Consider the following 27842-nt stretch of genomic DNA (forward strand, 5'->3'; position numbering starts at 1 on the left):
CACAGTCTTAAGTAGTCACTCACACTACCATATTGGAATAATACAGTTCAGCTAGAAATTCTCCACTGGGTAAGGTTCTTTAAGAATATATTTTATACAGTTTTAAAATTAGTATGCTAGGAAGACTTGCATGTTGTTCTTCTTGTTTGGAAGAAACATGCATGCCATTATTACTTGGAGCCGTAAATAATTCCTGTTCTGGGTCTTTGAAAGTTAAGCAAAAATTTCTTCAATAGTATAATTACCTTATCCATATCCCAAATATTACCAAGAAGGGAACAGTTCTGAGCAAGCTTATTTGATACAGTCGCATATATTCCAAGGTAAATGCTGTCTAATCTTATTCAGGGTGAAGTATTATTAAATGCCTATTTCCAGTGGAAGGATACTAATTATTGTTATTTCATTATCTTGTGTAGACCATGAAGGTTACTTTTTCAGAAGTCCCCATTTGTTACAGACTGTGAAGAGCTTCCATTACTCCATTGTTTTTGTTTTGGAAGGGAAATTGGCTCTTGCATCAGCTCTTCGTTTCTGATATTTGACAAAATCTTCACAGATCTCCAGTGTATGGATTAGCTCTGTATGTGGCTTCAGTTCAGTTTCTAGTCAGGATAAAAAAAAATATCAAATAATTTAGTGAGGCATATGACATTGTACTCCTGTTTAAAAAGGTTGTGGCAAAGGAAAGAGACTGTAAAGCTATTCTTCCCTTAAGTGTTTGCTATGCTTATATGAATGAAAATTTCAAAAGTATATGTATGGATCCAGCTCAAAGGTTCAGAGACAGGTCGCCTGCACTTCAGTCTACACTATGTGAGGTATGGACTCATTGTCACCAGTGGGGTGACCAGGGGATATGATGAAGTGGTCAGTGGCCATATGTCCTATCCCAAAAGGGGGAATAACTTGGAGCTCGATGCCTGTGCAACCTCTGATGTAGAACTAGGAGCCTCACATGACATCTGAAGCTAATACAAGGGAACAGCAATAGCATCCTGACATCATTGCACTAACTGTCTCCACACTTAGGTAAATTGACAGTTTTCAGGATCCAGGTTTATTGTTCCTCATCCAAAAAGGGGGAATAACTTGGAGCTCGATGCCTGTGCAACCTCTGATGTAGAACTAGGAGCCTCACCTGACATCTGAAGCTAATACAAGGGAACAGCAATAGCATCCTGACATCAGTGCACTAACTGTCTCCACACTTAGGTAAATTGACAGTTTTCAGGATCCAGGTTTATTGTTCCTCATCCAATCTCTGTCTTCCTGGGTCTAAACAATTGAGTACTTTTGAGGTCCATTTTCTGAGGAACCGTGAGGCCCACCTTGGTTATGGAACAATGAGTCATTAGGAGATTCAGAGATGGGTGAGTATAGAAGTCAGGGAGAACAATTCTGAAGCTGTGTTTGGAAAATGGGCAGGTAGGAAAGTCATTTTATTTCTACGTTGTATAATGCTAAAACTTAAATGCATATGGAGTGTATAGAGTACAGCACAGCTCTAATTGTGCTGTGAATTAGACCCACTAGATTCAGATATATTAATGTTGGTGTGATTCTTTGCAAACTTTCACCATTCCTGTCAGACTGTAGCTGCAGCTTCCACAACCTCATTTCCATGAATAACCATTGTATTTTACAAGGACCTGGACCATACTTGGTTAATAATATTTGTACAGCTGTGAGGTTTTCAAATTTTAAATGAAATTAGTTTATCACTGATGGAATGGCCATGGTGGTGCAGCGGTTAGCGTTGTCGCCTCGCAGCAAGAGGTTCTCCCGTTCGATTCTTGGCTGGAGAGCCTTCTTTGTGGAGTCTGCATGCCCTCCCTGCGGTCGATTGACATTAAAGACATGCAGGTAGGTGCAAGCATGAATGGGCGTGCCTTCTTTGAAGGCTGGGCATCGGACTGGCAACTCGGCACCGTAAAAATCTACAGCCAGTCATGAGCGGACCGGAGTTCCGCTGTGGCGACCCCTAACCGGGAAAAGCTGAAAGTCAATGATAGTTTATCACTGATGGCAGTCTCACTCCTTGAAGATGGCAGTAGAAAAAAAATCTTGATTTTTGGACCAAGCATATCTGGTAGGCTGACTCTGGGGCACAACTTATCTAAGATTATTTTTCCTGTCTCATATTAAAATTGTCATGTGTTTATCTCAAATAAAAAATAAGTTTCATATATGTAAAAGCAGGAGAGAGTATAGGTGCCAATGCAGTATTTTTTGCTTAAGAAACTTGGACTTTTTCAGATAGATAAACCAGATGTCAACAAAGGAAATTGCATATCTGGTGAGTTTCCTGAAAATAAGACTAATTTATCAACAGTTCTCTACTTTTTAGATGAAGACTCTATTACATAATGCCAAATTAACCAGAAGCAGTGACTGCAGATCAGTGAAGCTTTTTAAACCGTGACAGATTTTCATTAACATGCATTTTCTGGGAAAAAATGGAATTTGTACTGCCTGGTATTTAGTGTATAATACTATATAAATGAATGGCAGACACATTTGGGTCAGGAGAAAGCTATGAATCTGTCCCCAGATATAGCAGATTAACTACCTAATGGAAATTGTATCCTTGTAAAATCTTGGGCTTGCTTCCATGTCTGAGTGAGTGCTTTTGATCTGCTTGTATTAACTTGTATCTGATATTTTATGAGAACCTTAGTAATTCAGTGTACCAGTTTTTTAATGTGTGATTATGTATATAAGGAGGGGGAATCAAATGCCATGTCCTGGAAAATGAGGGCAAGGTTATAGACTGAGGGAATAAATTAAGAAATGTCAAGTCTGACATTAAAGATAACTGGCTGTAGAAAGATAAAGAACTAACTTGAAAAGTATTGGACCAGGTTGGTACACATAACTTACCTTGGATGTCAGCTCTTAACTCCTTACCCATAATTCGCTATCAGTCTAGAATGTTAATGTTCTTTTCTGATTCAGAAGTGCTTTGATGCATGTAGTGGCTTTTTGATGTTGTGAGAATTCATAGATGAATGTTCATATTTTTCAACAGCCTTTTATCTTGTTTATGCTATTTCACTTTATTTTATAGTTCATAGTTTATATAGTTTAGTACTAAGCTAACTGCCCTTGCGAGCCATTTTAAGCCTAGCCAATTATCCCTTGTGAGACTCCAACCCTGCACCTTATGTTTGTAAGGCAAACACCGTAGGCATTAAGCCACCCTCCCTTCATGATCTTTCTGCCCTTGTGATCTCAGTACTTGAATTCTTGTAATTTGTGTAGGTGGTGCCAGGAATGTGAAGTATGTTTTAAGCAGCACTCCATATAGGGCTCATGATGCCTGCCAAGGAGTCGGTTTTATGCCTTATTTGTGTAACCAGAGAGACAGTGACTGCTGTACTGTGGCTGTTTAAACATATCAAGATTACTGTTGCATTGATATATTGTTTACATTAGATCATGGGCCAGTGTCCAAAGCAGTTTACACTCCTTTAAAGAACAGTTGTATCTTGGTATGCTTGTGAATTCAGTATAGGGTTTTGATCTGAAATTAAATTATTTTGTAACTAAGGAGCTGTACCTAGTTTAGGTGTGATACCAGTATGTCTTGCAAAATTACAAAGTTCATATTTCAGCTTCAAGTTCATAGGTTCATACTAGGCTATCTGCCCAAGGGCATTTGTAAGCCTAGCCCATAGTTATTTGGCTTTCGCCACCCCTTTAGTTTGAATAAAACTATGCCTATTATTTTGCTGTGCCTCTGTCAAGCAGTGACACTACTGACACTAGGTCCCTCTCCTGAAGCTTTTACTTATCAAATAATAAATGAATGAACAACATCATATGGATACTGTTCTATGTGATTTAGAAATTGTATAACATCCAAGGAAGCAGTGGAGGTAGCAGCTGTGGCCAAAAGGGGAAACAAAAACACCAGCTCATTTGGCTTTTAAAATAAAATCTGTACCTTCAAATATTCTTCACCATTTAAGCAGTCTGCCTGTACAGCATTTTGGCAGTAGCCCATGTTTAAAAGAAGTTCATGGCTGCATCCACTCTTGGTCCAAAATTCCAGCTCTATGTTGTAGATGCATATCCTCCAGGAAGGCTTTGACTGGGCTGTTGAACTCTTTGTCTCCAAGGTCTTCGGCTAATCTCCTGCATTCTTTTTTGATCTTCTGAGTGAGGAGCCAGCTTCCTGTCCTGCTGTTGCAGGCTGCTTCCTTATTGATAATAAGTAAATTGAATAAACTGTGAGTGACACTGGAAGTAGTAGGTTCATAGGTAGGTACTAGGCTATCTGCCCAAGGCCATTTATAAGCCTAGCCAGAATGTGTTGGCTTTCACCTCCCTTTTAAATTAGTTTCCTGGGCCTCTGTCCAGCAAGGCCATTGAAGTGATAACTTAATTATCGTGTGAGACAAGAAAGTTAAGATAATGATGACACGAGGTTTTACAGAAGCCAGGGGGAATGTGATCCATTGCAATGGAGCCAGGTATAATAGTATTAAACTGTCTTAAGATGTTCTTGATACCTCTGTGTATAATGCTTGGTTAATATTTGCATTGTTCTGCAGTTTTTAGTATAGTTGCTGAAATCCAAAGTACAATTTAAGAATGTGAAGATTTAAACCAGAATTAAGAATAGTGATTCATTATAGAGCAATACATACCTGTTTTTACTATATAGATAACAGTTGTACAAAATAAAGAACAGATGAGTAGACTATAGGATTATATACAAAGTTGCTTTTTTATATTTACTTTTTTTTAAAACACCTTTATTGAATTATCACTTGACATAGGCAAATTTACATTTATGCAAAAGTAATCAAACTATTATTTACTTTTAAACTTTTACAGACATGTATTTGAATTCTGTACTTGGTGGTTTGCTGATATTTTTTGTTATTGTACAGTTATGGAAGAATTTTATGACTTTGCATTAGATGATTTAATTAGGTGCAAAAGCATATTTCAAAAGGCATTTGTTTATATATTACATAGTAAAACAACTCTCCTGACAACAGATGTTTATGTGGTGCTGTGCAAGCATTTAATCGGTATATTCAGGACTAAAGTTTGGAAAGGGAGCTGAATTCCCAACCTTTTTCTGCTAAGGGAAATAGAAATGAGAACATGAATCAAAATTTAGAAAACGGTGCCTCTGTTCAGAATGAAGCTGCAGAGAAAATACCTGGTTTAGACAGGTTTTTCAGTGACATTTCCTGCTTGTAATGCTATAAAAGTAACCGGCAATATTGTTTACCAGTCCAGTGACTCAACAGAACAAATACAAAACTCAGATGAAATAAATCAAGATATTAATTCTTTAAGTAGCACCTTACATGAAGGTAACAAAATTGGTCATGTCCAAAAAAAGTAGGGTAGGGAAAAGGGTTCATATTAAACTGAGTCAGTGAAATTAGAAAAAACAAGGAATAATAAAGTATTATTATTATCTCAGAAAAGTTACCCAAGTCTGAAAAAAGACATACCATAACCTAAGGTAGAATAAGCATACATAATTTGTTCCCAGATGTTTTCATATTAAATCTCATAGTCAGTAAGGAAAGTAATGTCTTTGATGGAGGTAAGGCCCTTGTAAATATTCAGTAGGCTTTTACATAATTTGTTCCCAGATGTTGTCATATTAAATCTCATAGTCAGTAAGGAAAGTAATGTCTTTGATGGAGGTAAGGCCCTTGTAAATATTCAGTAGGCCTTTACTCCTGTAACTAATTTCTCAGTGAATGAACATACTGTCAATAATAAAAGAGAGAAGAATATTTAGATTTCCCTAATGCCAAAAAAGTCTAGTGATTCATGTAAAACCAAATAGTGAATGAACATACTGCCAATAATAAAAGAGAGAAGAATATTTAGATTTCCCTAATGCCAAAAAAGTCTAGTGATTCATGTAAAACCAAATTAAAAAAAAAAGTCCACTTAGGGTGTGCATTGGTGAAGGAAAATATTCCACAAACTCCTTCCTTCTGTAGAATAATAAATACGAACGCTCGCCGGACGGCAAACCAATCCCAAAGGATGATGAGCTCGATAAAAAACAGCCGTTTATTGGATAAAATTTTGCTTAAGAGCTTTCGTCCCTTGAAAACTATCTGGACTTCTTTAGAACCAAAGGAAATCCACATACACCATAGTTAAAATAGCCAGGTTAATGTCATGTGACCTGTCTAATAGCAAATAGATATTCGTACATATAAATACAAATCAGGAAATTTTAAAGAAATACAAGTTGGAGAAATCTTAAGCATTATCATAATCTAAACTGATTACATGGTTCAAAGTAGGAAATGCCTTGTGTTATGTGCAATTTAAAAGAAAAAGGAAACGAGGTATCTTAAGAAATAAAACAATAAAAAATATATGCACTACAATAATTTAAAGATTCAAAGACTTGGTTTCAGGGCAGTAAATAATATAAATGTATTCGTTGATATGCTGAGCTGATGCTTTAAGTTCCCCTACCCCCTCTCAGATTCTGTCTTCACCCTTTCCCAGCATCCCACTCCTATCAAAAGTGCAAGGAAAGAGATGCTCAAGCTCCTTAAGTGAGCCATCCTGGAAGTTCTTCTGCATCTGAGACAACTGTGTTATTGAATTGACAAGAGTTCTCTGTAGCATTCATGCATATGTACCCATAGAGTCCTTTCTGAATGGACAGACTACACTTCATCCTGGGATGTGCTGTTTGGACCTTCTTAGACTCTTTGATCTTTATTTACTTTGTTTACCGTCTGGGTGGGGGACCCATTTTCAGCAGAGGCCCGGGGGTAAGAGCTCCACAAGTTACAGAGAATATTCATAGTTGAAATTATTACAGATATATGTTAAGACAGGATGGTAAGAAAAACATTTAACTATTATATTCGTTATAATTATCAAAGAAAAAAATCTAACTATAGTAATAGTTACAACTTTCAACAAGAAAATAAGCTATATTTAGAAGAAACATAACCACAGTTGAGAAAAGTGTCATTTACCTAAACATAGCTTGGGTTTTATATATGAATAGGTAAGAGTAAGTGTTAGAGGTTTAGTGTACACATAGGAGATGAAAGGTTTACATAGTCAGTTTGAGTACGTTTTTCAGGAAGTATCTTGAAGCTTCTATGCTCCTGCATAGGAACCACTCACTGCCAGTTCCAGATGCGTCCATTTGGAATAACCTCTGCTATAGGGTCTCCAATCAGATGTCTGAGACTAGACCGTGCAAGTCCCAACACTTTGAAAAATAAACTGCAGTTGAGTCAGAATAACTAGGAATTGGAAAATTTGCTTTTAGAAGAGGCAGAATTGCCTCATTACACACAGCATGAACAGCTGTGTGCTCCCTACACCTTTGCTACTTATACGTACATTGCTGTACCTTTGAAGAAGGGGTATACTCCAGGATACAAAATCTAAAGCTGCTGTATCTATTTCTCCATTCAGGTCCATAGTTCTGAGGATAACATTTGTGGACCTTGGACTTTGATCAGTCATCTGTCTCCAGGTTTTTCAGTAAGTGCATATCCATCATAGCAGCTTACTTGAAGATGACAGGATTCAAGCAGTTTCTGTGACTGGGTAACTGGCTCTCTGAAGATCGGGTAATGTCTTGTCGTGTCTCATAGAGGGAGTTTCTACTAAGCATGTTCTTTTCCCTCAGATTGACAGTGAATTTCATAGTCTCACAATTCCCTCAGTTCAGGAATTCACATTCATTGTCTTTTTTCAGTACCAGAATTTGTGAGGCATTTTGAGCCTAGGTAGGATGTTGTTTCTGAATCATTCAGTCTGTCTTCTCTCATCCTTCGAAGCAGTAATGGCAGCAATGTGCTTTATAAAGCTCCAGAGTTAATGGCAGCATCTATTTTCATGATGCCTGTTGCCAGACTTGCATTAGAATCATCCACATGATTTTGTGAGTCCAGTACATGTTTTTAATCTATCCGGGGTGAGCTAGTTTCTTCTGGCTTAGTGACCTGATCTTTCTTGTTGTAATCTAGTTGTGATTCAAAAATCACAAACAGTTATGATCATTAGTGGATCTGTATTAGTGTGGGGGTGCTTTAGAAAGGGTAAACAGTCCAAAATGTCTGTGTCGGGAGTCTTTTTTCCTCATCAGTGAATTAGTGATTAGTGTTGTTCTGCTGTCCGTGCAAGCCTTTCCCGTCTCTCTTCCAATGAATATTCTTTCATTCTAGTCTGATAATGTGGTATTAGTGTGGTAAGTTGGCAAGCAGAGTGGAAATTTTACTTTAGACTGTGAAGGTCATGTAGGTGTGGTACTGGGTGATTGAGTCAATGAGCTTCTCAGTGGTGCTTTATATTCCAGCGCATACCAGTTCACTGGCCAATATTTTACACTGTGGCCTCCTTAAGTCCCCACATGGAGCATTTTCAGTATTGCAACTTCTCAGTGTGTGATCTTTGCCCCTCTCCCTTCGACCACTTCCAAATACCTCAAATTCTTCTCACTGATACCTTCTCCGAGAAGACAGGCAAGGGATATTCTAGCGCACCCTCATGCAAGAGGTCTTTCCACTGTGTTTCCTGCCACAATGAGGTTCATCCAGAAAACCAGCCCATGCAGTGCAACAGTTACTTTGGTTGTACACTGTTGGTCTTTAAAGTCTTGGTTCCCTTTTCTTTAGCAGGTTCTTTCCTGTCAAGGTACTGTTGTCTTACTGTTTTAGGAAAGATCATGCAAACTGACCCGCCCTGAAGCTGACCTCATATCTGTGACAATTTTTGTTTTTAGCCATGTGTCATGACTTCTCATATAGGATAGTTTCTGCTGTCCCGTGTTCCATGAGAACATCAACTCGAAAGATGGATGAAAAGTTGACTAGGTTCTCTCTCTATGATTCTGGGTATTTGTGTCCTATCATAAAGGTACATTTCACAGTCCTCTCCAGTTTTCATACAAAACAATGTTCAATGACTCTGGGTTCTGTAAAGCTAAGGCACTTAAGTTTACAACTCTACTGACTCCAGCTCTGGCCGTTTAGTTTATGCTGGGGAAAATACCCAACCCCCCAACACTCACTCACTCACACACACACTTGAATTCACAGCATTGGCTGAGTTAACATTCTTATCCTGAATTTTTCTTAGTGGCTATCTTATCTGCAGAAAGAATTTTGGAGCTCTGTTGATTTTCTGTCAAACCTCTATACCTGTTTTGTTTTATTTTTCAAATAAAAGTGATGGCTGGCTTCCAGGACTAATCAGTTGTTTATGCCTACGTTTGTGGTAGAAGAAAATTTAAGAGAGTGTATTATTTTGCCATCTTTGTTCAACTCTACACAAACAAAAGTTAATTATGATGACATAAGTTTGAGAATTTGCCAACAATTTCCAGTTTTCTTATAGATTTGTCATTGTAAGTATCACATCAGGAAGCTTGATAAATAACGGGGGGGGGGGGTGCAAGATATGGCTGAATCTCCATGATGTCTGTCTTCCATCTGATTTTTCCAGAAGCAGTAGAGTGTACTACATGTCATGCTAATAGCTGCAACTAGTGCATATACACTTAACCACATAGCTAGCAAAGCTTTTTTAAATAAAAAATATATGCACGTATTATGTACAGCATCTGCTCCTTTGTGCCAAGATATGGATTACAACAGTCTATTATACCCTTGCTGTTTCTATTAGTTGTAAACACCACTGGAAATGAACAGCTGAAGTCATTTGCTGTGTGTATGTCATAGTTTGCATTTGGTTCTGAAGGCATTACAAACCTGATTCTGGTACTTTATGAGAATAGGCGTTAATGTGGCTTTTATTAATTAATTTAAGCAAAATTCAGTCTATGGTCTTCTATAGAGAGCTGCTAAGTACTATAGTGATAATAATATTATGAGTGCTGATGAGTTTGGTCAACTGATATTTTATTGCTTAGAATAACACTTTTTATTCTTGGTTAAAATCGGATTTACCCTCTAGTAAGACTTGTTCTCTTTTTTTATGCAAGTAAGAATCTTCTTGGGTGCATTTTCAGGAAATAAATCCTGAAATAATGAGAGCACTAGATCATTAATTATTACTGGTAATAACCTCTTTGTTTGTTCAAATTGCTTTGAGAAAAGCTAAAAGAAGCTTAGATTGCCATATTATGCTATTTTGAAGTTTATGTGAGGTTTGCCAAACACAATATATCATTTTAATGGATTATGCTTTCAGTGGTGAATTACAGAATGACATACTTTTTGACTTTTTCTGATTTGTCTTTATCATGAAAAGTTCTGTATACCTCATTTAGTTAAATAAGAATGTAAAAGCACTTAAAAAAAAAAAAAAAACAGTGGTCTGACCAGTACTTCTCTATGGCACAGAAATCCAGGCTGTGAGGGCAGAGTAGTTGAGAAAGCTAGAGGTAATGGATAAAAGGGCCTGGGGTGGTTGATAGGATGCATACTGTGGGACAATTGAAGAAAAGATAACAGAGCAGAAGCCAAAGAAGTGCCTGTTGCAGTGAAGATCAAAAAGGACAGATTACATGGTTCTGACATGTGCAGGAACACAGCTGATTTGATGAAGAAAGTTTGGGAGAGATGGGAAGAAGGCAAGGAAGGCAGGACGTCCAGTAAAGAGATGACTGGATTGTATGAGAGAATGGCTGCGACATTTGGGTATGAATATTAAAAAAGGCAGGGGAGTGGTACTGAATCAAGAGAGATGGCAACAGTTGACAAGACACCCCAACCCCTTGTAGGAAAAAAAAAAAAGGAGAAAAGGGTGGGTGGTGGTGGTGGTGATGTAAAATTACTAGGAATTTTAGAAATTAATTTATTTTAAAGTAGGAATTTTCTTTCTGCACAACGTTAAAGGCAACTCATTCTGTTTTTTTGTAAATGTATTTGTCATGCTTACACTCTTAAGAATACGTCTACTGTATTACATTTTAAAGGAGCCGTAAAAGGTCTCCTTGCTGGTATTTTTCACTGTCCTTGTTTTATGTAGCTGTTTGGCTGATGTTCTGCATTATTATACCTCACAATTTCATAGGGCATTTACATCACAATAAACTTATGTACACATTCAGGGACACATTTAGGTAACGGAAGTGAAGGGTGTGAATATCGTGTGAAGTGATGGTATTCTTTTAATCTCTTAACACTGATTTTAAACGAGACCAGAGCAGTGACTAGAACTCAACAGTGTTGCATTCCATTGTACGCTAATTATCTTGAAGCTGCCCTTGGTCTGTGCCTTCCAAAAAAACTGTAACACCTTGCAAGACATCTTAAACTACAAGCTACCAGCCATCATACACAAACAGCTGTTGCCCTGACCTGATAGGTTCAGTAGATGCAGGTTAAAAACAAAAAAGACATGCTGGCTAACGTTCAGCTGTACTTCAGTACATGTTATTTAGATAGCATCCATCCATCCATCCTTCCTTCTTCCTGTACTTTTTGTAAGAGATGCAGATAGGAAAAAAAGTTGTCTGCTGTTATATTAGATGCTTTATATATTAAAGAAAACTCCCTATGGATAGCAGACCAACATGATGTACCAACGTTCGGTTATTAACTGAGGAAAACCTGCCACTTTTGTCTGTTTTAGTCTGGGTTTCAAGGGTGAATCACTTGTACACACATGGCAGGCTTCATGGTTTTCCGTGATTCCTAAATTCAAGAACAGCTATAATGTGTTTTGTGATGTAGACGTATTATATTAAAAACTGTAGATTATAAGCTGTTTGACCATGCTGCCCATCAGACAGAAACAATTTATGATGTAGCTAATTTACCAGATCAGTCAGCATCAACCCCCTTTTTTTTTTTTTTTTTTTTTTTTTTTTTTGTGGTTGCGGTGTCACATCAACAGGGACCATCACCTTTTTTTTGTGGTTGCGGTGTCACATCAACAGGGACCATCACCTAGAACCAATCTTCACACTGCCAGGTGACTAGCTCTGCCACACTCCTTCCATACCTCACACACACACTCACACTTACGGTCAATTTATGTCTTCGGAATACGGATTCATTAAAATAGCGCCACGAAAATACAAAACAACCGTTTGCCTTTCTGTGTTAAAAAGACAGGTGTGTGTTTCCAAGTTATTGACTACCCTTAAGCAATCGTGTTTAGATGCTCAAAGTGTTTTATTGTTTTACTCCACTCTTGCCTGCTGACCATCTGGCCTCTCACTTTGGGGAGCTGTTACACAGGTAGCCGTCAGGGGTTATGTGATTAGATCCTGGCCTCACTCCCTGGGGGTTGACATGCATTGCCACACTGGTATTCTATCCCTGCACACACACATTCCTGCTCACATTCGCCATTCCTACAGCTACTATTGTCCTACAAGCTTCTGCTTGCATAGGAGTAAATTCAGTTTACTAGGACCAACATTTACCCCTCCCCAGGATGGTTGAGCTGGTATAAGTCGCTCACTATGTTCTTCCTGCGCTTGGCTATTCCGTTGCCCAAGCTTCTTACTGAATTTAGATAATAATTAGAGCTTCAGCCATTTGCAAGCTAGATGCACAGAAAGTGTTTTTGTCTTAAATGTTAAATTAGTACAACAATTTCATGGTTTATGGCATTCCCAGAAACATTTTTCCCTGTCATTAAAAAAGGCAGGTGCATGCTGAACCAGTAAAATAGGATTTTGTTTCTGAAGAGGATTCCCATTTATCAAAGAAATAAAACAAAGATATTTACTCTGGCACTTCACATTTATCACAAATTATTAAAGAAAGAATACCAGTTATAGTCACAATTAAGACCTGGTTCATATATGTATTTTATTTACTGATGAGATAACCTTATTCCTGCAGTATTCATAGCGTTCTGTTCATATGGTGATTGCTTGTACTAAAGCAGTGTATCAGGTTTGTCTTTTAATCTCGCTAGAGCTAGAATTTTGGCAGTTCAGTGTTATCCAGTAGAATCTACCAAGTATAGGTTGAGCTTTAGTAATCTTCTTTTCAGAAGTAACCCAGATGAGAGATCTAAGTAATGATTCAGTGCCAAGTAAATGTTCCTCATATCCTGACCTAATTTCCTCAGTTACTCTTTACTGATGTTAAAGCACCGGATTTGTTTTTCAGTTATGTCTTTACAAGACATGGTAATGTTAAAACAGTCCCTTACTCTTGTAGATGGTATTTGCCAGAATTAATAAAGGTTTTAATCACTGTTCACTCTGGTTCCATTACTTTTAGTTTATATTTGTCAGTACGTTATAAATGCTAACATACATAAAATGTATCAAGAAGGTTCTTGTCTTAATATTAATAAAAACAATCACATAGTTTTTGCCCCAGTGCAGAAAACAATGATGATGAAAACAACTCGTGTCTTGCTACCTCCTGCCCTTCTTTAACGATATGCAGATGGAAGTTTCTACATAAGGTTTTTTTGCACTAGACAAATGCAGTTTTAGTACTAGATATCTCCGCAGCTACTTAGGAGCCCCTAGCTATGGTTTTTCCACTTCTCTTAATTGTCACTGTTCTGGTCCCATACTCAAAAAGTCTTGCATACAACTCAGACTTTTTTTAATTGTTTTCCAGGGTTTTCAAGAAAGAGGGCAAAGCAGAGTGATAGGGTAGGTGCTCCTTCTACAATCAATAACATTCCTAAGAAATTATATTCGCTGGACCCCTGTGACCATAAGAATGCATAAAAATAAACGTTCATCCTGTTGGTTATAGTTTTGCACAACAACACAGTAAAAGAACTTTAATATTGCCAGCCCCAAAAAATAAAATAGAGACAATTTCTCTAGGAAAAAGTGGTTTTCAGTTACTTTAAACAACTTTTAAACTGACAGGATAAAAGTACACTCACGTTTAAAAAGTACAGTGAAGTCTCATGACAGTCCATTAAAACAGAAAAACTCCTAGCTTAAAAATAACTTTCGTATACAGGAAAGTGTAATAAACCAAATTTTAAGTGTGGGCAAAGTAAAAGCACAAGCTGACTGCTGATCCTCAAAAGTCTGCGGTGGAGCATTGTCTTCAACAGCAGGAAAACTCTGAAGGGCTGAGCGCTCAAACCTGTTTTTCATTTAATGATCGTGGAAGGTGCCCTGAAGCTTTGGAAGCTGGCTGGCTGGTATATTCTTGCAGGATATAACTAATATAGCTAAGGCTACTGTAAAATGGCCATTTGACACCAACATCTACTGTTATGGTAAGTTTAGTTGTACAACTGTACTTTTGACATACGCAGAGTGAAAATTTAAATAATTTGTTTGAGACCATCATAGGGTCAAACTTTCTGTGGTGACAGAAATAAAAGGAAAATGAGCAATACAGGAAGAACTTTCCTTTATGACAAATATGTATCGATAGTTTTGAGAGAAAATTAAAGAACTTTACAAATTAAAATGTATTCATTATATGATTATAACATAGTTTGTACTAGATTAATGCCTCCCTTTTTTTATGTTGGATTACAGTTGGTGCAGAGTGTATTTATGAGAATGAAGTGCAGTAATATGTGCTGCATATTTAGTGACTTGTTTTAGTAATAGTAATAAACATTTTGTTAAAGCAGCCAGTCAGCAATTCCAGTTTTCTGCCATTAGATTCTGCATCTTGTGGGTGTCAGGGTGCATTTAAAGAATGGATTTCTAGTAGGCCATTGCCATGACTTTAAGCACATATTTACAAAGTAGAATACCCCTGTCAGCAAAATTGTCATTGAAACGAGACTGCATACTTAAATAAGCCAAGTTATTGAGTACTCTGGCATAAGCATTTGACATAAGTGTAAAATCAAGAAAAAAATGTAAAGCCTGACCAGAGGTTATCCACTTGGTTTATCACTAAGCAATCCCTCTTCAGAATTAGCTAAGTTAGAGGTGATGAAGTTCATTATCATCTGGGAAGAAGTGTGAGTGGTATGGTAGTTCAGAAGTGGTACCTGCTGCAGAAAGAGACTTTAACTTTTTTTCTGTTAGTTACTTTTCAGGTAAGTCATCATACTATGCCTTCCATTATAACATAGCTTTCAGGAATTCCTGGCTTACCAGGATAGGCTCCAACTTCTTGTGACCGTGATTTGTTTAAGCAGATGGGAAAATTATTTTTTTTCAGTAATTTAGTAGGACGTTATTTAATTTCTAGTTACTCTCCCATAATGCCTCTGTTTTGTAGATTTCCTAACACCAGCATCATGGAGGCTCCCCCTGTTACTGTGATGCCAGTTACCGGAGGCAGTGTCAACATGATGGAGTACCTCCTTCAAGGTACTGTGATATTATTTTATGATGTATCTATGATAAATGTGGTTATTAAATTTTTTCTTAATGTATTTCAGTGTTATTAAATGACTGTAAATAAGTCTGGTTGCTTTGTATTCTCTTAAGTTGCCAGAGTACTGCTAGTGGATTTTTCAGCTTTCTACATCTGGTTTACTTCAGAAGAATTCCTCCCGGACGTTTCATAAAGTTTGAATAGCTCAGACCTAAAAAGCAACAGATTATCATTTTTTTTCGCTTTCTTGGCTGGAGTCACTGCTTGCATGGAATACATTTGTATATCTTGCATGACTGTTCCATTGAAAGGGGAATTTTTTTTAAACTTCAAATGTAGATCTCCGATAGAGAAATATATATTGCATGCTACATGGAAAAATATTAATGAATTCAGTCACCATCCATACATCAGATGAAATGCAGTCATATTAAGAAATGATTCAGAAGTGGAATATTTTATCTTTCAGTAAGCAAGAAGTGCACCATAAAATGGCATGTTGAGCAGCACTTCAGCATATCACTCATTTATGTGACACGACTGCATGCCTCCTTAAAAGATAACTGCACTAATGGACAGGGAGCCAGGGAGACCACATAACAGGGCACCACTGTGCACCCTGAAATGACTTAAAGGTCTGGACACCCAGGAAGGGAGATATGCTTTATGTAAAGGGTGCGCAACTTCTGGGTGGCACTGAAAGTTACTAGTCTGAATGTATGCTGCAGGAGGGACTGGTGCCTCTTATCAGAGGTGATCTGAGAGCGTTGCCTGGGACTTGCTCTGTCATACAGTATGCAAATGGTGACATGGAGTAAGCCCACAGCTACAGGTTGATATTCCTTAGTGTGACATAGCTTTAATCTATCCTGTAGTGCACTGTAGGAGCACATTACATGCTGGGTAGGGGTGAGAGGTATGTGTTGCATTTTATGCTGAGTGAGTTCAGCTAGACAGCACTGTGTATTTGCTGTATAAATGCACACTGAATGCAGTCTTATTTTAACACACATGTAGTTCAGCATGTTGATTAAATGAGAATTTCGGGTCGATCTGTGATATACATGTCAAATGTGTTACTATCACTAGACATGGAGATAGTCACAGAAAGTCATGCTCTTTACCAAAGCAATCCCATATGCTGTTAGGTATCATATTCAGCAACCATACACTGTATGTCATGTAATCAGAAAATGGTACATACAGAAATCTATTAATGTAGCATATTTAGAAATCTGTTATAATATTTTACCCTATGCATATTTTTGTTTGTGTCACACATTCAAGCAGACAAACATATGTATGCACTAACATTTGATTAACTTAAGTTATGTGCTTCATATGACACCTCCTCCACCCTGCTCTGTTACTCCTTTTAAATCTATCTGCTTTAACCACCTTACTATTCCCTCTTATTCTACCTGTCTCCTCCCCTGCATCTGGACTACTTTGCCTCTTCCTAGTTTCTACCCCAATTGACAGTGTCACTGGCACAGACTTTAAATGGAAAATTCACTGTAACCATCCTATGTTTGTAACCATTTGTTATATTTATGCTACTGTTATAATTTTAGTTACTGTTAATGTGTATACTTCTAACCATTTGTAATATCTGTGTTGTAATATCTTTTTTGAATACGTTACTGTTAAGTGAAAGCATATGTCTATACTACTACACTAATCAATTTGTCTATTATTGTATGTCTTATGGAGCTTTTCTCCCTGGGCCTCCTTTGAAAATGTTTTTTTTTTTTTTTTATGGCCCAGTTGGACTTTCCTGGTAAACAAATGTCAAATAAATAAAATGAAATCTGTGCATATGAATGTGTATATTGAAAGAAGACAGATATGTGTTTTTGTGTTGGAACAATATTAAGGGATTGCAAGTTGTTTAGAAGAATACGTTCCTCTCTAATGTGGAATTAATAGTAAAGTAGACCAGTTTCTGTCATTTTCCTTGGTGTGCAGTATAGCTACACATAAACTGTATTAATATTCTTATTCATGCTCTTTTTCATATGTACTGACTGCTAGCTATCTTGCTTCGTGTACAGTAACTAGCATATTTCTTCCATAGTCCTATTTTTCTTTCAGTTTTGCAGGGAAAAGGCCAACTCTTATATTCTGTGTATTGGCTGTATACAGTGCAGACCTTGTTTCTTAATCTCACTCTCAGTAAATTAATAAATGTTCCAGCTGTGTGTGGAATAAAGATTTGCATTGGACTGAAAATCTTATTTGAGAAATAAAAAAAATAATTATATAGAACACTGGATTGTGAAGTTGATCGGTAATGCTTGAACTTTAGTTCCATAATGACCACACGTGTAATTTCTGCAGCCACTTTTTCTACTTTCTATTGACTCTTTCATCATATTGCTCATCTTTTTGCCATTTTCACTTCATTTTCTTTCATTCACTTAATCAATCCACCTCTCCAAATTTTCTAAAATTTTTCTTTATCCCTGCTAGAAATTCGGGGCTTTATTCTAGTAGCCTCTTCATAGTTTTCCCTGCCGTTTCTGTAAATATGTCCCCGGATTCAGCAAGCCCTGCACGGTGTGCAGGAGATCCAGCAGGCAATATGTCTGCCGTGCTATCCAGGAATAAGCTGCATGGACGTGCACGAGCGCTCCTGCACGGACTCAGCTCCTGTATGCAAATTACCCCATTTGCAGTGAAATCCATGCAGATGAGGGGAAATTGCAATCCAGGAGGCTGGCAGCCGACTGTGCAGGACTAGTGTGTGCTCTGTTAGTAACAGAGTGCATTTCTGCATACTACAAAACAGAACCATGACAGCTCCAAATTAAAGGGTGGATATTATGTTGAAAGCATGCCAATGGCCAAATATATGGCCATTGGCAGGGAAAACAGTTGCAAAAAAAAAAAAAACTTTTATTTTTTTAGCCGATTTTGGCTGTTTAAGCGTAGGGCAGCGGTGCGCAAATGGGATTGGGCGGGGGGAAAAAAAAAAACTAAAGCATTCTAACCAAAATTACTATTTTGCCATTATACTCAGTGGCAGGCAGAAGACAACGTGGCCAATGAATAGTGGTTGCTAAGGGGGGAGGCTCAGTGTGGCACCTGTAACCATGCATTAGCAGGCAATCCTATGCAAATGAGGGGAATGATACTGAATCCCAGATTTCCCCTCAATGCTAGTCAGCACTCAACAGTGTAAGAGCAGGAATAGCTTGATGCAAGCCTAGGCGTTAGCTGGCATCGTAAGAGGTGTGTCAGGCATACTGTAAGCGTTTTGAAGCCCTGTGGCTCAGGTTTGCCCTTAGCTTAGCAGAGCTAAGCAAGGGTGTGTGTCTGAGGCTGCCTAGCACTCTTTTTACATTGTCTAAGCGGGTGTGAGCACCTCACACCAGGTTTTAAAGGGAAAAAAATAAAGTAAACCAGGAAATAGCAGCTCTGTGTACATTTGAGCACTGTGTTTGCGCGGCGCGCCCCCCGGACTTAAACAGGAAGGCAGTGGGAAGAGAAAACAGCAGTAGGAAGGTAATCGGGTAGAACTAGCATAGCTGGCACATGAAATGTATCAGAATCTGACAGTTACACAGTCATCAGACCAGACCAGCCCAGAACACTACTATAAACTATGCAAACACCTGTCCCTCAGGTTTTCCCTACATACTCTACACCACAGGTCTATACAAACGGGGGAATTTTAACAAACAAATACAACAAAATGATAGGGACTGCAATAGCTATCATAAATCAACATGTGGAAGAGGCTGAGGGTGGTAAGGATGAGAATGCTGTTGACCAACCCACAGAGAGGAGACTAAGAGTGTACAGACCCAGGGTAACCTACCAGGGGCTACATTAGCTGGAGATAGCGGAGCACTTTAGGGTGGACAGGGACCTCCTACAGCAAATTGTTGAGCTGTGCCGGCCACACCTAACACACAGAACTAACAGAGGGGAACCCATCCCAGTGGATAGCAAGGTATGTGTAGGCCTAAGAATACTAGCCACAGCTACCTTCCAAAGGCCAACTGGGGATGTCATGGGGATCTCACAGGCATCAGCATCCAGGGTACTCCACCAGTTCCTAGATTCCATGTCAGCACATGCCAGTAAGCACGTATATTTCCCCAACATCCGTGAGGAGTTGTCCAGCAATATGCATCTCTTCCACCAAATAGCAGAAAACCCTGAGGTAGTGGGTGCTATAGACTGCACATACACATCAAAGCACCACCCGGTGAGCTGGGTACGGTCTACATCAGCCGCAAGGGCTTCCCCTCCATCGACTGCCAGGTTGTGTGCGATGCCCAGGGCATAATGAATGTGTGTGCCAGCTGCCCTGATAGCTATCACGAGTCCCACATCTGGCATCTGACATAGCTGTACCGGTGATTTGCCCGTGTAGACATCCCTTACAGTCACTTAGTAGGGGATGCTGGTTACGCAATAGAGCCGTGGCTGATGACACCCATCAGAAATGCACACACACCCAAACAAGAACTCCATAATGAGGCACATGCACAGACCAGAATTATAATGGAGCGCGTGTTTGGGATGCTCAAGTCACGGTTCCAGTGCCTGGACACATCTGGTGGAGCCTTACAGTACTCCCCAGCTACATGTACTGAAATTGTCATCATATGTACCATGCTACACAATATGAACCTGCGGAAACAGCTAAAGCAGGAACAGCACAGGGCAGGGCCACACAGCCCCCACCATTGCCAAGGCCTGCACAGGCACAGAGTGACTTGGAGGAGGAACAACCTGAGCCTGCCCCAGTAGGCAAAAGGAGGCGTGCCTAGTATGCCCTGGCCTTGGCAAAGAGGCAATGCATAGCACATACACTGACACAGGAGGGACCCAGGGAATGCCACCTCTCTGTGACTCGCGCATACAGTAAAAGGGATGCCAAACATGATACTACCTGTGCTCAACCATGTATAGGGTGTGTACTATGTGCATCCGACATAGGCAGCCTTCCAGCACCATCCTTAGTACTGGCACACCCACAAGGTAAGTCACTCTTCTTACCAATTGCCGAATAGATTAGTATGTGTTGTTACTTGTATCTACGGTATGGATGTGAGCATGCAAGGGAATCTGGTGGCTGAATGGGATGCCAGCAGATAGTAGACACCTATAGTGGCAGCATGTGATCTGTAACAGATACTGGTGTCACCATAGTAGCCAGTACTACACATATTGACAAAACCCACTGCAGGAAATGTGCTGGGCCACATGTTTGTCCATATGACACACACATGCCAGTCAGGGAGGTTCACATACCCAACAACAGTCTCAGCCAACAGGACAGGTGTAGACAAACACAAACTAAGGCCTCTGAATGATGGCTATATGTAACCTTCCCCCCCAGGCCTACACAGACAGACTACATCAGGTCAGGCAGTGGATTGTGAGTTCTGAAGGGTAAGAAGTCAGAAACCGATATGTAGGTCAGTCAAACCTAAGACCTGTAGTACACTGATATGCCTCTAGTCAGCATGATAGGTTACAATACAGAATGAAATGGAGTACCTGTCATACCAGTACAGTCATAGCAAATGTGTACAAGTGTCAGGTGCCCCCCCAATCCTATGTAGAAATGTAGTAACAGTCAGGTGTTTCCACCCCCAATCCTAAGTAGAAATGTAGTAACAGTCAGGTGTGCCCCCCCCCAATACTCTGTAGAAATGTAGTAAAAGTCATGTGTGCCCCCCCCCCCAATCTGATGTAGTCATGTTGTAATATGTATGTGTCGGTATAATACCAGTGGAGCACAGATGACCTGAGGTGACCAAGGTAGCAGGATAGTTTGTAGCATTTGTACAATATGCAGGTATGCATGTATTTAGGTTTTTGTATGTTTCAAATTGTGTGAGAGTGATCAGTATGTATGCATGTTGAGGTTTGACCTGGTGGCCATTGCCCACTACTGCCGATGACAGGGTCAAGTCCTTACAACTGCAGTCCCAAAGACAATGCTCCCCAGTATAACACATGCTAGCAGTAAGCCATTGTAAATGTATGACGGTAATATGTGTCACCATCTGAAAGATGAACACGGCATGACTTTTGGGCTAGATATACAAGCAGTACACAGGGAAATGTACCCCAGACATATAGTGTATAATGTGTAACAGTGAAATGGACACACCCTTGGAATTGTACATACAGGTATGCATCACATTATCTTTTCTTGTAGAAGGGAATAACAATTGTCATCTGGCTGAACACTTGCAGATCACAAAGGTGATAGGACTGATGTATTGGGAAACGGCTGTCCCTGCACAAGCCAGCATAAATGGAATGCCCCATGTATATCTGCGAGTCAGATGCAAGTAGTGTCTTTAGCACACATGCACCCAGCTCACCCAAACACCACCCACAGGTACCTCTCCGGTCTTATCCCTGCTGTTGGGAATGGGTACAATAAGACCCCTACCTGTGTATGGCAATAAGGAAAGAATGCAACATGCAGTGTAGGTGTCCCATGCAGGGTTGTTCCTAGCTGTAAGCAGCACCCTGCCAGCATCCACACCACCTGATCAATGCTGATAGAAAGTATTGGCATGAACACCTAGCACACCTACCCTGTCACCCTAGGGGAATATACTGTATGGCCGTCTGGGACTGTAGGACTGACGGAATGCAACGGCCTGCTACAGCTGGCCTGCATCACCACCAAATGGCCTACAGGCCTCTGTCAAAGGCCTGCGTCTCACCCGTACTGCCAATGTATATTATGTTATGGATACCCAAATAACATAACGCACTCCACATAAGCCATATGCAAGGCCATGTGGACAAATCGCAATAACATGTCCAACATGTCCCACTGCATGAACTGTGGGCTAATACCAATACACTGCTGTCATGAGGTGATAGTTATCAGAGAACGTATGCATAATGTATGGAGGAGGATAGCGTAATAGAGGGGGAGGGGAGCATGGGCAGCATGGAATGTGCAAAGTCCGACACACCGCCATGTGCACATACTATCCCTGGCTGCAAACATAAAAGTGGGTGGTTACAAACCTGCCCATACACCACAATAGGGGTAATGTCCTGACTTATGACCCCTGACTCTGGAAAACCTGTGTGAATCTGTACAGCTGTGAGGTATTGCCACATAAGGCCATACTGTCACGTCGATTATGTACAAGTATGGGATCCTCTGCCATCACTGTACCAAGGTGCTGAACCGGTTACACAGACCCAGCAGCAAGTGTCTGCAGCTCCCCCTCCAGAATGGCATAACTTTCCATGAATATGTAGGCATTTGACCACAATACTGGACACAGCTGTGTTCACCCTGTGTTCCCCAGGACATCACTGCGAGGACAAATGTCCACCTCACAGTACCTGAGGACATAAAATATCACAGTGTATAACACTACACATGTCTGAATATCTCTGCTAAAACCAGTACCATGCAGTAGAAGCAGCACAGACACAATCCCCTACAGTACACACTGTCCCTTTAACAGTTTGACCCCATATTGCCAACTGTTCTACAGATATCCTGCAGAAACAGTTTGCTAGCTGTAGGTGTAGAGCACAAAGGTCTGCACTGGAGTACAAACTACCTGGAATGGATACATACATGCAATACTTTAACAAATGAAGCCCATGTCTGGCAACAACAGTGGACCATACATATCTGACAGTTGCAGATGTTAGTGCATACACTCCTCAGTATGCACCAGTCATGCTTTGCACACACATTGGATAGGAATACACACACATATCCAAGGACAACACACTATAATATGACAAAAGTACACATACATAGATGTGTGAAAGTGACAAGAGACTTCCGTCATGAGGCCTGTCCCACCCAGCACACAGCCAAATGGCTACAACCACATGATGTGTAAATGTCGCTCACTGTAGAAATTAGCCACTGGTATCCCTCAACATTAAAGACTCTGTGGTGCTAATGCTAGCTGTGCAACATGACTGTACAAGGCAGTAGTCATCTAGCAGTTGTATGCATGTACCTGCGGAATATAAACCTGCATGTGCCTGAGTGTGGTGTGTCTAACTCTAGATGAATGGGTTATGGCCCATGCACACATGCAGCCCTCCCCATAGCCCTACTATGGCAAGCCTGCTGATGCAATTCACTTTGAAATACACCTTTGGGAAAGGAGTAGCACAGTAATCTCTGTGGTGTGTCCTGTAACAGAGTATTGCTGTAGTGTGATATAGTAGTTTGGTAGGGGTTCTATTCCCGGATATTGCAAGTGTGGATGTTTTTTTGTGTGTGCGTGTGTTTCTTTGTCTGTGTAGGATGCAATGTTTTTGAGGCCATTCACAGTCACTACAACCTCAACTGATCTATTTGGCAAGCCTACTGATGTCATTCCCAGTGAAATACACCTTTGGGAAAGGAGTAGCTCAGCAATCTCCATGGTGCATTCTAAAACTAAGTAATGCTGTAGTGTGATAAACTGGTGAGACAGGAGTTCTAATCCCAGACATAGAAAGTGTGTCTGTGTTTGTCATTCGTATCCTGTGTGGAGGTGGCTGTGAGTGTGTAACAACTGGATTCATTGTAGAGCGGGTTTTGCATATCTTTTATATGGTGGCCCCATTATATGTCACAATGTCCACCTTACAAGGATAACAGATGTCAAATAGCTGAGAGGCTGGGGTGCCAGTCTATACCCCTACATGTGACATGGCGAGCAAAGTAAGCAACCCTTGTATTACCCAGAGAACACTCTTAATCCGTGTCTCCTACACAAACTCACTTGCCTAGGCAATAACCGCTATGTTGGTAGTACCCTGCATATTGCCCACAGATAGTAACCATGGTGTGATTGCAGTGAACTACAGAGGGCATGGTACCCTGTCCATCAGTACAATAGGCACGTACTTGCAGACAGTGCGCCTTCACTATGTTACCCACTGGACACCTGCAACACCTGTGGTGCCATCAAATGTGACCCACAAAGGACATACCATGCCTTAAACACATGCCCTGTATGGACAGATGCCACTGACACCAGGGAATACCTGTATCATGCTATCAATGTAGGTGCAGGGTCAACCTGCTGTCCATTAACAGTACCCGCCACATGAGTACAGGACTGGCACGTCTGATAATGTGTACACAACATGAAACAGACACTCCAGGTACAGTTCCACATGTCACTGAATATGCATGTGGGACATATGCATATTAGCCAAGCAATCATGCTTTATACAAGAGCCCAAAAATCATATGACTGCAGCCAAAGTCATATGACTAACATATTTAAAGAAACATAAAATTTTAAATACATGTTTTATATATATATATATATATATATATAATATATAAAACATAAAATATACCGTACAATTTATATATACAAATATTACCAAATCATAATTTAGTACGTTGTATCTTAGCTAAAATTGGTTTCAAACTGACAGTAAAATTTAAACCTGGGGTACGATCTGCATTAAGCCTGAGTATCCACTGATACTCCTTAGTCTCTAAGATATTATTAATATCCCCACCCCTAATGGATGGAGAAACTACATCTAAGACTCTAAACTTAAAGCTATGTTCAGCCCCATACATTTTTATATGTTTAAACAGGGCATTAGTCTCATACTCTCTTCTAATCTCAGACTTATGCTCAATTATCCGGTCCTTTAGTCTACGTGTGGTCTTACCCACATAAAACGCGGGACATGCCACACATACAGCTAAATAGACCACATTATTTGTGTTGCAAATTGCCACAGAATTAAATCTGTAATTCTTGTTTGTTTCTGGATGATCAAAAAGAGAGTTGGGGCTATCTGCAATATCTACACAGCATGAACACCCCAAACATTTAAAAGTACCAAAACGAGCTAATTTATAAGAGCTAATGCCAGATTGATTCCTACACTTAAAATCCTTGTAACATATTAGGCTCTTTACAGTTCTCATATTCCTATATGAGAAATACGGTCTACTATCTAAAACTCTACTGACATCCATCGCAGCCATTAGGACAGGCCAATTTTTCTCTACAACACGCTTAATCAAATGCATTTTATTAGAGAAGGTCATAACACACCTAACCTTATCATGTCCATGCCCATTGGCACTCATGTTTATCAGTATGTTGAACATCACTATCCATAAAATAGGGTCAATATTGATGTTCCCTATTTTGTATTACAATATTCTTAAGCTCGAATAACATTTCACGCTCATAACCATTCTCCAAAAATTCATTAAACATTTTATCCAAATGCATATGAAACATTGTATCAATAGTATTAAGCCTACTGGCCCTAGCAAACTGAGCTTTAGCCGCACCCTTAAAGGAAAACAATGGGATATCAAATCAAATATCTCTACCTGATGTCTCCCTAAAATCCTGTTATGTGATACAGCCTCAAAAAAACATAACCGCAGCTTTAAAAAAAAATTCACTATTCTCTTTTACTGCTTAGGCTTCATACTTTTCCATACTGTTTGACTTTCAGTTTTAAAACCAAGATGAAAACTGTCTAGTCATTTCTTAAATAATGATGTCACATCTGCCATAGCTCTTGCTGAAGATCCTGGGAGGTTTCCTCCCCCAAAGTGACGTAAACACTGCCTTATTTCCATGCTGTACAGAATCCCTGTGATCCTTCCACATTGTGATGTCAACACTGCCTTTCCCAGCCCACTGTTAACCTAATAAATGGACTAGGTGCTGTGTGGAACTCCTTTTCTGTGTTAGCAAATCTGGTTGACTCTATTCATGTGAAGCACTTCTTCTTCACCAGCGTTTTGCTACTTCATAAGTAAGGTAAGTCTTATTACTTCTTAATAGTGTATCCTAAATGTAATTTGTCCCTGTTTCTATGCCTCCCTAGCCCTGATATTGTGTCCTCCCAAGTTTTTAATTGCACATTAGTGGAGTTATCTTTTTCTGTTTGTAAGGGTGCCACGCTTCCTTCGCAGCTGCATTTTTAGCTTAGCCTACTTATTTTCATTTTGATCCAGGGTTTATATTTCCCCAGTTATGTTTAATGCTTGATGAGTTATGGCGGATACTATTTGCTAACAGAAGGGAATAAGAGAAAGTGGAATGTGTGTGTGTGTGGTGGGGGGGGGGCTGCTTACAAGCCAAAGCAGAGTGCTCTCCAGGGGAAAATGAATATTGGCTCAAACAGGTAGACACATACTCAAAGTTAACTGTAGCTGTTTGCAGACAGTTCAGACCCGGACTGCGCTTTTCTGTTTGTGCCTTTGTCCCACTTCTATGTATGGCTTTGTCCTAATTTCTTGCGCTGAGGTTCATAGGAATTTCAGGATCAATTTATCCTTGCTTTTGAACCAGATTTCTCTGCTTGGTTAGTACACTGCTATAAAATGTAAAAATCTAAATCATTGTAGAAGTAAAGCAGTGTGCGTGTCTGCGTGTGTGTATGCACTACCATAATTTATTTTAAAAATTGACTCAAAAAAGCATGTGGGTGCTGTCATGCAAGTCTAAAATATTTCAAGTTTATAGTGCATCATTTGTTAGCTATTTAAACAGGAAGGGAAAATAAGTGGCAGATTGCTTTGCAAAGCAGGGATTATTGCCAGTGCTATGTAGCTTCGTTTTAAATTTGACAGTAGTGCAACAAAAAAGTCTCCCACTGTAAGGAGGAAAAGGCTGACAAGCAAACAGTACATTACTCTGGTCACCTGCTGTGACGAGCTGTCAATCACATGCAGATAATGGGTCAAATTACCCTTGGCTCTTTGACAGCTAGGGAAGGTAGGTATGAAGTGGGAGGGGAGATTCCTTGAAGAGCTAAATTTCAGCCTTCACAAAAAAAAAGTAATTTAGCATTTCTAAGATGAAAGGGCTAGAAAATTTACCTTTCAGTTCTGTTCTGTAGCATTTGCACTGCTTGTGTTTTAAGTGGTCATTGAAAAAGGATAACATTTTAACCAAAAGTAGGGGATTTTAAGACTGCAGTGAATGCCTGTTAAGTCAATGAAGTGACAGCAGCTTAAGGCAAAACGTGGCAGATCTGATGCAATTTTTTCGAGACAAATAATGCATTCTGGGATACTTAGAGGCAGAGTAAACAGTCTGAATTTTTTCAATATGCCAGACCCCATGTGGTCAGAGTCAGAAATTGCATCTAAAAATATCTAAAAAGCTCAAAATAGTCTCAGAGTGCTATTAAAATGTAGGAAACATCAAACCATGATGAAATTAATATGTTTTTTGAGTCTGCGGGCGCGGTTGTCCTTTAAAGACATGCGGAGCATGCATGCTTCCCCGATGCAAATACCTACTTGCATGAGCATCTTTCTTATGAACAGCGGTCTGCAACAACCCATTATCTAAAAAAACTTTAACATCAAGAAACACAGCTTCAACTTCAGAAATAGTCTCCTTAAATCTCAAAAAGGTAGTAGATGAGTTCAAATATGCTATAAATTCTATCGGATCATTCAAAGAGCCTTTCCAGATCATAAAGCAATCGTCAACAACCCTTTGATAAAAACAAACATTATCATTAAGGAATTTGGAACCATCATATACATATTTAGTTTCCCACTGATGCAGGACCAAGTTCGCGTACGTGTTTGCAACTGGTGTGCCCATAGCTACACCAGTAAGCTGCAAATACAGCTGTTGATCAAATATAAAAATGTTA

General features: G+C 39.6%; 1 protein-coding gene across 3 annotated transcripts in view; it reads left to right on the forward strand.

Annotated features, from left to right (window-relative positions):
• The window catches only part of MED18 (mediator complex subunit 18), an 82452-nt gene that overhangs the window by 6403 nt on the left and 48207 nt on the right, over positions 1-27842 (forward strand). For all 3 annotated transcript variants that reach the window (XM_044075683.1, XM_044075680.1, XM_044075681.1), the window contains one exon: positions 15120-15211. In XM_044075683.1, coding sequence (XP_043931618.1) covers positions 15139-15211 — 73 coding nt within the window. In that variant the 5' untranslated portion in view covers positions 15120-15138. The remainder of the gene's footprint in view (positions 1-15119; positions 15212-27842) is intronic.

Source organism: Protopterus annectens, chromosome 6.part1 (genome assembly GCF_019279795.1).
Source record: "Protopterus annectens isolate FY-2018-M chromosome 6.part1, PAN1.0, whole genome shotgun sequence".
NCBI classification, from domain to species: domain Eukaryota; kingdom Metazoa; phylum Chordata; order Ceratodontiformes; family Protopteridae; genus Protopterus; species Protopterus annectens.